Source organism: Ovis aries, chromosome 3 (assembly GCF_016772045.2).
Source record: "Ovis aries strain OAR_USU_Benz2616 breed Rambouillet chromosome 3, ARS-UI_Ramb_v3.0, whole genome shotgun sequence".
Lineage (NCBI taxonomy): Eukaryota > Metazoa > Chordata > Mammalia > Artiodactyla > Bovidae > Ovis > Ovis aries.
The window spans coordinates 95,132,319-95,146,806 of NC_056056.1; the positions used below are offsets into that span (position 1 = coordinate 95,132,319).

The 14,488-nt window shown below is 47.9% G+C and overlaps 1 protein-coding gene and 1 long non-coding RNA gene across 5 annotated transcripts in view; one reads left to right on the top strand and one right to left on the bottom strand.

Annotated features, from left to right (window-relative positions):
- The window catches only part of RAB11FIP5 (RAB11 family interacting protein 5), a 45,023-nt gene extending 41,502 nt beyond the window's left edge, over positions 1 to 3,521 (bottom strand). For all 4 annotated transcript variants that reach the window (XM_027967000.3, XM_042246341.2, XM_042246340.2 and 1 more), the window contains exon 1: positions 2,899 to 3,521. In XM_027967000.3, the coding sequence (XP_027822801.2) occupies positions 2,899 to 3,329 (431 nt within the window). In that variant the 5' untranslated portion in view covers positions 3,330 to 3,521. The remainder of the gene's footprint in view (positions 1 to 2,898) is intronic.
- Positions 3,522 to 3,569: 48 nt separating this feature from the next.
- On the top strand, positions 3,570 to 6,303 carry LOC121819071 (uncharacterized). Its single transcript, XR_006059237.2, has 2 exons — positions 3,570 to 3,673; positions 3,997 to 6,303. It is a non-coding gene; the product is annotated as an uncharacterized LOC121819071 (long non-coding RNA).
- Positions 6,304 to 14,488: the final 8,185 nt, after the last annotated feature.

Consider the following 14,488-nt stretch of genomic DNA (forward strand, 5'->3'; position numbering starts at 1 on the left):
GGACAATAATTAGACTTTTAGAGACACCACTGTATTTAATTTGTACAATTCTGACTGTTATCACATAGGACCTTTTCAGAATTGAAGAAACAGGTTAAGTAACTGGCCTGCTAATAAGTGATAGAACTGGGAAATCCCAGTTTTCATGTTCTTAAACAGTATGCTGCTGCCCTGCCAGGAAAGACAGCTGCAGAGATCTAAGGCTGATCTGAGCGTGGCTCCAGAACTGCAAAGGGCTCCCAAGACTAGCCCAATTCTCAAAACTCCAGCAGCAAAGAGAATGGTGGAAGGCTGTGAAGGGCCAGGTCATTTCATCAGGAGCTCTCATACTTCTGTGAGTACCCTGCCACCACAGTCCTGGGGCTTCCCCAGGTGCTAAGTTCTGTATTATCTCCTCCTGTCACATGAGAGGCTCCTTTAAGACAGGGGACATCTCCCAGATCATAGCTACCAGGCTACTAAAACCTCCCTCCACCATCACTGCCATTCACTGACCACCAAACATGTCCAGGAACTAGGTGCTCGTTTCATCTCTTACATCAACCTTGTCAAGATATGAAATTAGCCCATTTTACAGATGAAAATACTGAGGCACCAGTGTTTACTTGACTGGCCACAAGGTGGCAGGTTTGGGAAGGGAATCTGCAACTCCACAGGCCCCTCCTCTTAAGCTTGAGACTGCTCTTCCCTAGCCAAGTGCTGTCTGGGCAACACAGGGCCATCTGCTCTCCTTAAGAGCACCACAGCTGGTTCCTGGAGTTCTTTGCCACCATTATCCAGAGCTGAGGAGGGCACACCCCAATCCTCTCCCCACTGGAAAATGTGCAGACTCACTGTCTTAGCAGTTCACGCCAAGGTGCTCCAGGAAAGGCCATGAAGAGTGGCCATCAGAGCCAGAGGTGAAAGGTGCAAACTAGAGCGGAAGCAGCAGCCCTCACCTCTGTCAATGGGCATGCTGTCTGGTCCCATAAACTAAAAGATTGGGCTGATTTCACAGGCATTTCTGCTGCCCGTAAGTCCCCCTCCTCCTGCCCCCTCCAAGTTCTATAAATAACCCAGGTCAATGCATCACAGGAAAGGCAGCCAGGTGGGTGTGGAAAGATCCTGTGGAAAAGATGACTTCTCTAAAGTAAATTAAAGCTCCCACTGAGATCAAGGGGTGGGTACGTCCAGTTCTCCAAGAGGGACTGTCCTTGGCTGAAAACAGGTGCATGCGGGCTGAAAGACAGCTCAGTTAAGGAAGACCCAGAGGCCAAGAAGAAAGCAAGAGTAGGAACTGAAAAAAATCAAAGCCCCTCCCCAACCCCCTTCCCCTGCAAGTCACTGACCTCACAGAAGCCCCTCCCCACAAGCCTAGAGGCTCTGTGTCTGTGCTCTTAGTCTCCCCTCTAGTACTCACCCCCAACCCCACCCCCACCAGCCCGGGACGTGTTATCTACCAGTCTGGTCAGATTAGCTGAGAGGTGGAGATTGAAGGACCAGGAAAGAAAGGGGTGGAATGAATTTGGGGGCAGGAGCCTCTCCTGGAAAAGAAAGGGCTAAGAGAGCCAGAGAAGAGCTTTCTGCCCCACCCCACCCCCTTGGGCTCCCTGAGCCAGGCAGGGGGGAGAGGACAGAAAAGGGGAGGAAAAAAACAAAAGGAGGGCCAAACTATACCACGTGATCCCACAGCCAGCAACCAAACAGCAAGTCAGGAGGGAAGGCGAGGCCAGGGAGGGAGAGATGGCACTAGGTCACAGCCCTCCCCAAACCTGCCCTGTGCTAACTAGTTTCCCACCAAAGCCACAACAAGCCATGAAGGCCTTCTGTACCCACGTTTTTAAAGTGTTCAAGGTCAGATCTTTTCTGTCCAAATACTGCTTTCATCTGGGTCTGTACCAGGCTCATCCTTCTCCAGCAAGCCTTCCTAGATTGACTCAGTTGGATGCCATTTCATTTGGGCAAACCTGTCCAGCACCTGTCCCAACCCCTTACCCTCCTCATCCAGGAGCCATGGGACCCCTGACCCCCAGCCCCTTATGCTCCCCATCCAGAGGTCATGGGGCCTATGGGTGGCATCACCCCAGTTAACTATCTGAGAGACCCATGGCTGATTGTCTGGCCTCCAGATCCTGCCCAAGCCCAAAACAGGAAATGAGGCTCCAAGTCTGAAGCCTTGATCTTAACACAGGGAAAGTTAAATGCTGCCAAAATAAATGATTAAAGAAAAAAGCAGTAACTCATTGGCCTTTCTAGGTATAAGTGACTGGGAGACCATCTCCTGCTGTGCCTTAAGCACATGCTGCCTCCACCTCAGGCAGGACACCTGAAGCCTAACTAACGCGTTTCCTTCTTAGAGGTCCTCCTGTTCTCCGATCAGGGACACTGAAGAGTAGGCTTTGGGGCGTTCCTAAGCAGCAGAGGGCACCCGAGTGCCAGGAAGCAGTAGATGCCCTCTGCAGCCTCTGGATCTGGTGTGGCACCTCCGTTCAATCGCTGCCCTCCTCTCACAGGGCGAGGCAGCGCCTCTCCACTTCCCTGCGGGCCTGGTGTGGAACAGGCGTCCGCAGGCAGTTACCCTCCCCTTCGAAGAAAGTGGGGCAGGCCCAGAGGCCCTAGGAATGGCCCCCAGATTTTCCTTCTTGAGGTTCCCACAGCCCAGGAGTCTCTGGATCCCACTCCTAACTTCACTTGACAATCTACTCCTAACAGTAGACCACCATTCTCAACCCCTCAGGCCTCCCAAATACTTGGGGGCCGGAAGGAGACCCTATATGTGAAGAACCAACGTGTCGGTTTACGCCCTTGAACCCCAGGCAAAAGGGCGCACCGCCCCCGCCAAGGTGTGGGGTCCTGCGTCCCCCAGCCCCGCCCCTCGAGGCCTTTAACCGTTTCTGCTCCCCCGCGCCCCGCACTCACTGAGTGTGCTGGGCGCGGCCTGCGCCGAAGACCTCATCCAGCGCCACCGTGGCCTGGCCCAGGAATTTGTCGACGCCGATGAGCGAACGGTGCATGGTGGTGAGCACCAGCTGGCAGGCGGCGGCTGAGCCCGCGGCCCAGGGCGCCGGGCCCGCATCGGCCTCCTGCGCCCGTAGCAGGCCGTCCAGGGCGCCGGGTGGCAGCTCGAAGGAGCACTCCTCGCGCCACTCGGGACATCCCGGCGTCTTCTCCACCACCGACGTGCTGTACTTCTCGCGGCCCACCTGGATCACCGTGTACGCGTCGCTGGTGCTGCCCGCGCCGGAGCTCTTGCCCCGCAGCCCGCGGGCCCGCAGCACCGTCACCTGGACGTGCGTGGGTAGCCAGCGGGAGGGCCCCGCCGCCGGCTCGGCGCCCCGCACCAGGGCCATAGTGGCGGAAGCGGCGGCGGGCGAGGCCTGGCCGAACCAGGACCGCAGACACCCGGACCAAGTAAGAAACTGGACAGCGGCGGAGGGTGGCCAGGAGCCGGCTCGGAGTGCCGCCGCAGCTGCGGGTTGGGCCGGGCCGGGCTGGGCCGAGCCGGCCGCCGCCTCCCCGCCTTCCCGGCCGCCGGCCGCGCCGCGACGTCAGCGCCCCGCCTCCCGCCCCGCCCCGCGGCCGCGACCCGCGACTAGCGACCGGGACCCAGACCCGCGCGACAGTGCGGCAGAGCGGCGGGAAGGTGGCCGCCACGCCCTCGCCCCGGCCGCCGCAGACCAACCGGGAGCTAGAGGTCAGCCGGGTGCCGCGCGGGCCGTGGGCGGGGCGCGCGGCCTCCGCAGAGCAGGGGGCGGGGCTCCCGCGTCGGTACCGCCCCCAACTGGGGGCGCCCGGGAAACCCTGCCTCGTCTGGGGGCGCGCCGCACCCTCGGCCGGGTCTGAAATGCCCGCTCCGCGCCTCCCGGCCAATCCCAAGTCTTCCTTCAAGACGTCCCTGCCCGGAAAGCCCTCGCCCTAAAACTGCTCCGCCCCACCCCTCCCCTGGATGGCCATCCCCTTGGCCCTGGCAAGTGGGAGCCTTGCGGACCCCGGCTGCCCCCTTGGTTTCTTCTCCAGCCTGCCCTTGCCGGGGAAGTTCCCCGCGTGAAACCAGAGGCGATTCACGCTACGCCGCGTGATGGTTCCGGGTCAGCGACCCGAAAGCGGGTGAGCTGCCGCTGTCTCCCACTTCTACGCGCGGGAGGGACCAAGTATGCAGCAAGAACCCGGCGAGGGAGTCCAAGGAGCTCGCCCTCAGCGTCCACTGCGGCGGAGAGCAGAGATGAATAAATGAGTAACCACATCAATATTTAAGTGTTCACTCGGACCGCTGGGGCTCATGCGTCCCGAGTTGGGGAAAATTATAGGCTCTGATTGAGGTTTTAAACAATTCCTTATATCCATTAAGTGCCTACTCTGTGCAAAACCCTTGGTATTACTTGCATGGTTGGGTTTATTATTGATAATGACAACAGTGGTTAATAATTGCAGATGCTGAATTTCGGCCAGTGCTGGCCCCTATGTTTTACATACGTTACCTCATTTTGTCCCCAAAGCAGCCCTGTGGGGTGAGTATGGTTTTTAATCCTTATTTTCAGGAAGATAAAATTGCAGCTTAGAGAGGTTAACCTGCCATGATTCATAACTGGAGGAAGTGGGATATGAATCCGCACAGATGACTCCAAAGTCGTTATTGTTGTTTTAGTTTCAGAGCCTGTATTAAAAACCGTATTTTAAAAAATATATATGAAACACAGAGCTTTAAAAAAAAATCAAATAGGACAGAAATGCTTATGATGAAAAGCAAAAAATTTCCTTCCCACCCCTCATTCCAGGGTTAACTTTGGGCTTGGTGGTTACCTCCCCATCTCTACGTGCTTACATAGTTACATCTAGATTTATCAGGACTGGTCACTATCTATTGTCTTCCTGCTAGGACAGATAATGATTTAGCTCCTGCCCACTTTTCTCTCTCAGTCTTATGTGTTGTAGTTATGCTTTTGCTGTTGTTGTTGCTCCTCTATTGGATACTTTGATAGTGGAGTGAAGTGAAAGTCGCTCAGTCATGTCCGACTCTTTGCGACCTAATGGACTGTAGCCCACCAGGCTCCTCCATCCATGGAATTCTCCAGGCAAGAATACTGGAGTGGGTTGCCGTTTCCTTCTCCAAGGGATCTTCCCAACCCAGTGATCGAACCCAGGTCTCCTGCATTTGATAGTGGAAACCTTGATGTCTTCTTGGGGAGACTCCACAGTACTTCTTGATGTTTTATGCTGTGAAAGAAGGATGCCAGAATCCCCACTTTTCCAGGCTATGTCCTCTACCAGGAATATGGTGGTATACCAGGTACATGAGACCCATGGAAGCGTATTGTGCACCAGGGCTCAATCCTTCCACCTCACCTATGATCAAAATGGGGTGAAGGAGTATACTCTGCTGAGCCCTGCAGCCCAGCATCCCTGTGGACAGCACCTAGCTTTGGAGACAGCCACCTCTGCCTATGGATCGTGGCTCTCTGCCACTTAACAACAGTAAGACCTGAAGGTTAAGCCAGCTCTCTAACCTCTCTCAGCCTTGTTTCCTGATCTACAAAATGGGGATAATGATTCCTACTTTAAGCAGTTGCTGAGATTACATGATAGAGACCATCACAAATGATCTCAAAGCATCTGAACATCATATATAGCTTCTTTCTGATTATAAAATTTATTTGGAAAATACAGAAAAATATAAAGAAGGAAATAAAAAATAGATTAGGATCTCACTGTTCAGAAATAAGCACTGTTAACAACTTGTTGAATTTCTTTCCAGTCTTTACAGTGTATGTTGTTGTTTTATATGCATTTCGGTTGTGAGGGAATTATAGTGTAATGGTTAAACCTGGGCGCTCTTGAGTCCTTGTTCTCCCATTTGCTTTATGTATACTTTTTCATTTACCTTTGAAGACAACCCTTTAAAGCAAATGCTATTGCTACCTTTGGGCTTCCTGGGTGGTTCAGCAGCAAAGACTCCAACTACAATTCAGGAGATGTGGGTTCAGTCCCTGGGTTGGGAAAATCCCCTGGAGAAGATCATGGCAACCTACTCCACTATTCTTGCCTAGGAAATCCCATGGACAGAGGAGAATGGTGGGCTACAACCCATGGGGTTGCAAAGAGTTGGATACGACCTGGGGACTAAACAGCAACAACAAATTGCTACTTCATCTTCATGGGTGAGGAAGCTAAAGTTTGTAACCAGAAAATTGCAGACTGGACTTGGGCTCAGGTCCAAGTGACTCTACTGCCTGTGTTACTCTGCCCTTACACTAGCTTAGTTTGTTGGTCGTCTAAGCCTACTACATCATTTGAAGTCAATAAAGCAGGAAGTGTTGTCATACCCATTTTACAGATGAAGAAATTGAGGTATAAAAAAAGGTTAAACAGGCTTGCCTGAGGTTAAAAGTCAGGATGAAGCCCCACTTTAAGAATAAACTCCCTAGGGGCTTTGCAAATGAAGGTATCTTTGCCGAGCCATGACTAGCATATGCTTGTCATTGCCCTTTTAATGGCTCTGTTTAATGTGTTTTCTTAGCTCTCCAACATGACAGGACTGGCTCCGTCCACCCACTTCCCTCCCCATCCCCCATGGAGTAGTACGGCTCCAGGAAAGGGCAAAAGAGAACAAAGATGGGCTACTCCCTCCTTCCTCCTGCCCTGGCCCTCATAATTTGGCAAGCTCAGGCTTCCTGCTAGCCTGGGATTGCAGCTGCAAGAGGGCAGTGAAGTCAGGAAGGTCTCCACTGCAGGCCACTTGGCCCTAAGAGAAAGGGTGGGCTCTACTAGCTGTTTGCAGTTGAGAAAAGAGCAGAAGCTCTGAAAACATTGAGGTCTTGGCCACCTAGAGGTGTTTTCTGCTCTAGGAGATGAGACCACCCACTGCAGTCTGATGTGAGGGTTAAAGAGAGACCCCTCCTGCTTCCTCTTCTTCCCCAGGGTTGGGTGTGTTCTCTGCCTTCCTGGGCCTCTCTAGCGCATTCAGGACAGTTCTTGCTTTGAAACAGTGGTCCTTTTATGTAATTTCCACTCATTGCTTCCCTGGGCAATATCATAACCCTTCCGTGCAGGCACTATAAAATGCATTTCCCCGGCTCTGCAAGCTACATTTCCCCCTGTCCTTCACCTCTCCCTCCCACATTTTGAAGGGCCTTTACTATAATTGACTTCCCTGGTGGCTCAGACTGTAAAGCATCTGTCTACAATGCAGGTGACCCAGGTTTGATCCCTGGGTGGGGAAGATCTGGAGAAGGAAATGGCAACCCACTCCAGTATTCTTGCCTGGAAAATCCTATAGACGGAGGAGCCTGGTAGGCTACAGTCCATGGGGTCACAAAGAGTCAGACACGACTGAGCAACTTCGCTTTCACTTTACTATAATAGAGTCACCCAGCCTGGGTTTAAATCCTGGTGCCACCACTTACTAGTGGTATAAGCTTGGGCAAAATACTGAGCCCCAGAATCTCACATTATAAAGCCTCAGTCTCCACATTATAAAATGGGCCTAATAATATATCTAATAATTAATAAGATTAGTATTAGAGCTAGCTCAAAATACCCTAAGCAGTGATGAGTAACACCTTAGAAATCTTTGCTGAAAGCTAAAGGTAGTACCTTCTTGTTGTTCCCTTTGCAGTTCTTTAATTGCCAGTGAGATTGAACATTTTTTTCAGTTATTACTCATCTGTATTTCCCCTTTTATTAAGTTTATTTTTGAATTGTCTCTTTTCTATGCCCATTTTTCTTTGAAGCCTTAACTTACTAATTTATATTAACCCTGTCTATGTTAGGCATAACAATACTTTGCCTTTTTATTTATTGCAAATATGTTTTGACATATGTTATGGAGTCAAATCCTTGAATTTCTTCTAATATTTCAAGCTTATGTTTTATCACACTCACAGGTCCAATAATATCCATTCATATTTTTTCTAGTTTTTAAATTGTTTGGCTTTTTCTTTGTTCCTTCATTCTCTTTAATTTCTTCTAGTAACTATTTTGATGAATGATTTGAGGTGAAAATGTAACTCTGTCTTCCCCAGCAGCTATCCAAGTTTCCCAATACTTACTAAAAAACCCTGTCCCTTTGCCATTGGTTTTCTTGCTCTTATATATACAGAGTCTGAACTTTTTACTCGAATCCACTGAGATTTGTATCTTTCTGTCAGTGCTATTCCATTTTGATTATTGTTGATTATTGTTGTCTTTTAAATGCTTTACTACAGCAGAAGGGGAAATCTTCACTCGTTTCTCTTTTTATAACTGCTCTCACCTGTGTATTCATCCCCATGAGCTCTAATTCTTTTTGGAATTATAAGAGAAATTGTTATGAGAAAAACTGACATCTTTTCAAACAATAGCCATACTCCTGACTTCTATTTAACACTGTGCTGGAGGTTCTAGCTAGGGCAATTAGGCAAGAAAACAAAATAAAGCTAGATTGGAAAGGAAGAGTAAAACTATCTATTTACAGATTAGATGACCTTGTAAACAGAAAATCATAAGAAACAATTAGAACTAATAAATGGGTACAGGATACAAGATCAATATATTAAAATCAACTGTTTCTACATACTAGCAATGAAAGTTTTTAAATAAAATTAAAATAATTCCATTTATGAGTATCAAAAAGAATAAAATGCTTAGAAACAAATAGGACATAACAAAAGAAGTGTAAGAGTTACACACTGTAAACTACAAAACATCACTGAAAGAAATTAACAAAGACCTAATTAAAAGACATCTCCTGTTCATAAGTTGAAAGACTTAATATTGTTAAGATGCCAGTACACCCCAAATTGGTCTGCAGATTCAACACATTCCTCATCAATATCCCAGCTGCTGTTTTTTGCAGAAATTGACAAACTGATCCAGGAAATCATATGGAAATGCAAAGGACCCAGAATAGCTAAACAAATCTTGGAAACAAAAAACAAAGTTGGAGGACTAACATGTCCCGATTTCAAAACTTACTACAAATCAAGACAATAAGATACTGGCATAAGGATAGACATAGATCAGTGGAATAGAATTGAGATTCCAAAAATACACCCTTACATTCATGGCCGACTGATTTTTCAGTAAAGATTCCAAGACCATTTCATGGAGAAAGAATAGTCTTTTCAACAAATGGTGTTAGGACAGCTGGATATTTGCATGCAAAAGAATTAAGTTGGACCCCTTCCCTACACCATACACAGAAGTTAACCTAAAATAGATCTAAATCTAAGCACTAAACCTATAAAACTTTTAGAAGAAAACGTAGAAGTAAATATTCATGACCTTGGGTTAGGCAAGGCTTTCTTAGATACAACACCAAAAGCACAACCAACCAAAGGAAAAAACAGATAAACTACACTTCATCAAAATTAAAAACTCTCGTCCTTTGAAGATCATCAAGAAAGTAAAAGGACAACGAATGGGTTGAGAGAAGATATTTTTAAATCATAATATATGATAAGGTACTAGTATCCAGAATATTTTGGAGAAGGAAACGGCAACCCACTCCAGTATTCTTTTATATATATATATATATATATAAAAGTTTGTTTATTTACTTGGCTGTGCTGGGTCTTCATTGCTCTAGGAGCTTTTCTGTAGTTGTGGTCAACAGGGGGTCACTTTCTGGTTGTGATGTGCAGGCTTCTCATGGCGATGAGAAGCTTCTCGTGGCTTCTGTTGCAGAGCACAGACTCTGAGGCTCCTGGGCTCTAGAGTGCAGGCTCAGTAGTTGTGGCTCATGGGCTTAGCTGCTCTGCAGCATGTGGGATCTTTTCGGACCAGGGATTGAACCCTTGTCCCCCTGCATTGGAAGGTGGTTTCTCCACCACTGAGCCACCAGGGAAGCCCCACACGCCAGTATTCTTGCCTGGAGAATCCCGTGGATAGAGGAGCGTAGTGGGTTGCAGTCCATAGCGTCATATGGAGTCGGACACGACTAAAATGACTTAGCATGCACACCCATACAGAATATTTAAAGAACTCTTACAGTTCAACAATAAAGACAAATAACCCAGTTTTAAAATGGGCAAATGATTTGAATAGATATATTCCTAAAGAAGATTTGCAAATAGCCGATACATATGTGAAAAGATATCAAAATATTAGCCATTAAGGAGATATAAATCAAAGCCACAATGAAAAGTTTCCTTGGTGGTCCAGTGGTTAAGAATCTGCCTGCCAAAGCAGGAGACACAGGTTCAATCCCTGGAGGGGGAAGATTCCACATGACTCAGGAGAACTAAGCCCGTGTGCCACAACTATTGAGGCTGTGCCGCAGAGCCTGTGAGCCGCCACTCCTGAGCCCACATGCCACAGTTACTGAGGCTCCCACACCCTAGACCCTGTGCCCTACAGCAAGAACAGCCACTGCAATAAGCCAGCACCGCAGCTAGAGACAGCCCGTGCACAGCACTGAAGACCCAGCACAGCCAAAAATTAATTAAACTATAGGTCCCCTCGAAGCTTAAAAAACCCACAATGAAGTACCACTTCACTCCCTCTAGAATGGGTCTATTTAAAAAAGACAGATGATAACGAGCGTTGTCAGGATGTGGAGACCCTGGAACCCTCATACATTGCTGGTGGGAGTATTAAACGGTACAGCTGCTTTGGAAAACAGTTTGGCAGTTAAATTGTTAAACATGGGAGCTACCATATCACCTAGCAATTTCACTCCTAGAAATATGCCCAAGAGAAGTGAAAACATACATCCTACATAAAAAATGTGCATGAATATTCATCCCCAGATTCCAACCCCAAACCTCCAAACCTGTCACCACCTGCATTCTCCTTTCTCAGAGGAATGGGTGTTCCTGTGTGCTTAATGCTCCTCTTTCTGCCTAGGAATAGTCCAGGGGTCCATCTCTTCATTTGCTTATTTCCTATCCACTGGCTCCTTCATCTCATCATGTAACACATGCTCAAGTCACTGCTAAGAAACACAAGAGAAAACAACAAATCCCTCCATCAGTCTGTACCACGTCCTTTCTGTCAGGCTTCCGGAAGATGATTTACCTTAATCTCCGTCTTCCCCCTTCCTACCCTGAACCGCAGCAGCCTGGCTCTCCAGGCTCCCACCCCGTCTGTGATGGCAGCATCTCAGGACTCTCCTCCAGCCCTTTTGTTACTCGACCTCTCTGGCATTCAGTAGTTAACCGTTCAGGCCTCCAGCTCCCTAACCCCGCTTTCTGCCTCTGGGCCTGTTTCTGGGCTTTTGCTCCTGCCTCCCCCTCCACTCACCTCTAGGGCTACTGCAGGGACTTCTCTTCCTCCCTCCGCTTCTTTTTATTTATTTATTTCTGGCTTCACTGAGCTTTCGTTGCCATGAGGGCTTTTCTGTAGCTGGGGCGAGCAGGGGCTACTCTCCAGGAACGGCGCGCAGGTTTCTCCTTGTGGTGGCTTCTCTTGTTGTGGCGCATGAGTTCTAGGGAACACAGGCTTCAGTAGGTGCAGCTCATGGACTCTAGAGCTCAGGCTCAATGGCTGTGGCACACGGGCTTAGCTGCCTCACAGCATGCAGGATCTTAGTTCCCTGTCCAGGGACCAAACCCATGTCCCCTGTAGGCCAGCGGATTCTCAACCCCAGATCACCAAGGGGATTCATAACTGCTGGACCACCAGGGACATCCCTTTCCCTCATTTCTTAACGTGGGTTTATTTCCCAGCTCTCTTCTCTTTCCACTCCTCAGGCTCTCCCTGGAGATTCACTTCCCCCCACATGGCTTTATCCACCCTGTATTTGTCCCCAGCTCCCATATTTCTGCTTCCACGCCAGTCCTCTTTCCTGAGCCCTGAGCCCACCCTTGTGGATGCTGCGAAACATCCCCCAAATACCTCTCACTCAACAAGTTTGTATTCATTTTCTAGGGCTGTCATAACAAAATACCACAGCCTGGGTGGCTTAAACAACACAAATTGATTTTTCTCCGTCAGTTCTGGAAGCTAGAAGTCCAAGGTCAAGTTGTTGGCAAATTTGGTTTCTTCTGAGGCCTTGCTCCTTGGCTTGCTGGCGGTGGTCTTCTTGCTTCCTCCTCACATGGATTTCCCCTGGCCTAGGTGTTGTCCCTGTCCTAATCTTCTGTTCTTATAAAGGATACCAGTCCTGCTGGATTCAGTTCAGTTCAGCCGCTCAGTCATGGCTGACTCTTTGCGACCCCATTTATTGGCACACCAGGCTTCCCTGTCCATCACCAACTCTCAGAGCTTGCTTAAACTCATGTCCATCAAGTTGGTGACCATCTCATCCTCTGTCGTCCCCTTCTCCTGCCTTCAATCTTTCCCAGCATCAGGGTCTTTTCCATTGAGTCAGTTCGTCACATCAGGAGGCCAAACTATTGGAGCTTCAACTTCAGCGTGAATATTCAACTTGAATGAATATTGAATATGCAACTTCAACTTCCAATGAATATTCAGGACTGATCCTTTAGGATTGATTGATTTGACCTCCTTGCAGTCCGGGAGACTCTCAACAGTCTTCACCAGCACCACAGCCTTCTTTACAATCCAACTCTCACATCCATACATGACTACTGGAAAAACCATAGCTTTGACTAGACGGACCTTTGTCAGCAAAGTAATGTTTCTGCATTTTAATATGCTGTCTAGGCTGGTCATAGCTTTTCTTCCATGGAGCAAGCACCTTTTAATTTCATGGCTGCAGTCACCATCTGCAGTGATTTTGGAGCCCAAGAAAATAAAGTTTGTCACTGTTTCCATTGTTTCCCCATCTATCTGCCATGAAGTGATGGGACTGGATGCCATGGTCTTAGTTTTTTGAATGTTGAGTTTTAAGCCAGTTTTTTTACTCTCCTCTTTCATTTTCATCAAGAGACTCTTTAGTCCCTCTTTGTTTTCTGCCATAAGCGTGGTGTCATCTGCATATCTGAGGTTATTGATATTTCTCCCGGCAATCTTGATTCCAGCTTGTGCTTCATCCTACTGGATTAAGGCCCATTAATATAACCATATTTTACCTTAATTACCTCTTCAAATAGAGAAGGAAATGGCGGCCCACTCCAGTACTCTTGCCTGGAAAATCCCATGGACAGAAGAGCCTGGTAGGCCGTGGTAGTCCATGGGCTTGCAAAGAGTTGGACATGACTGAGCAACTTCACTTCACTCACTTCATACTTTATCACTGGAGAAGGAAATGGCAACCCACTCCAGTATTCTTGCCTGGAGAATCCCATGGACAGGGGAGCCTGGCAGGCCATGGTCCATGGGATCACAGAGAATCGGACACAAATGAAGTGACTGAGCAAGGCAAGGACCTCTTCAAGGGCACTGTCTCCAAATACAGTCACAATATGAGGTACTGGGGGTTAGGACAAAGGAATTGGCAGGAGGAGCAGGGGGGTGTTGAAATTTAGCCCATAACAAAGTTAAAAGTCGAGCTCATCGTCTCCCCACCATCGCCGCCAATTCCGTCTGTGTCATCCCTCTCTTGGTGACTCTCAAGGCCCTCACCAGAAACCTGGAAGGCGTGGTATCCTCTCTAAGGGTGAAACTAAACAGAGGTGTTCCCACAAGACCTGGGAGCTGCAGAGGGTGTCTGCCTCCTGCCTGCTTACTCGACACCGTATTGGAAGAAACTGCCAAAGACTACTAGTATTGTGTCAGGAGCCGACTTGAGAGGCTTTCACTGGCCCAAAGTGCAACAGATAGGGCATCAAAGGGATAATAAATCAATGCACTGAAATACATAAAATATATTTAATGATCTCATAATGATCCGTCATCATTAGAAGATACTAAGGAACTTGTTTGGAGGTTCTAGTAGGAGAGCACAGCTACTAATTTACCCTTAACCGAAAAACCATCCTGGGAGAAGGTCATCCTCTCTGACTTGAGCGTGCAGCTTCAGGAAACACATACACAGAACTGTGAGGGAGGAACAGGACACCCACCAGCCCAGCCACATCAGCCAAACAAACCCTGGCAATCAATGGGGTGACAGGATGTCAGAGGAGCCAACACTTTATTTTTAAAAATTCCTAAATAAGGGGGGAAAAGCCTCACTTTCTATATGAACTGCAACATGAGGTAACAGAATAGTAGATGAGGAGGATATTTTTTTAATAGAATGAAATGAATTGTTGTGTGTTCCCACGAATGAATGAAGGAGGAATGACTGAAGTGGAAGCTCACCGTCTGGCAGCCTTGAGGGAATGAGCAGATCTGGGCAATGATTGCCCATGGCTGTTGACATCTCACCAAAAAATAGAGAACCAGTAATTATGCACCTCCTGATGGAAGAACCATACCGCCACTCATGAGGCAGTCTTGCCCCCAAAATCCAGCCAGAATCTGCTCGTGCCTATAGATCCAACTACAAATTTACAGGAAACATATATGGGACAGAGAAAAATGTTGAACAACAACTCAGGGACGTAACCAATAAAATCCAAACTGTGGGAAATTACAGGACAATTTTTTTCAAAAAAAATAAATTGCAAGGAAAAAAGAGCTAGAGGAAGAACCCAGGAACTTGAAAAATACATTTTTAAGAACGAGTAAATACCGCTCCCTCCCA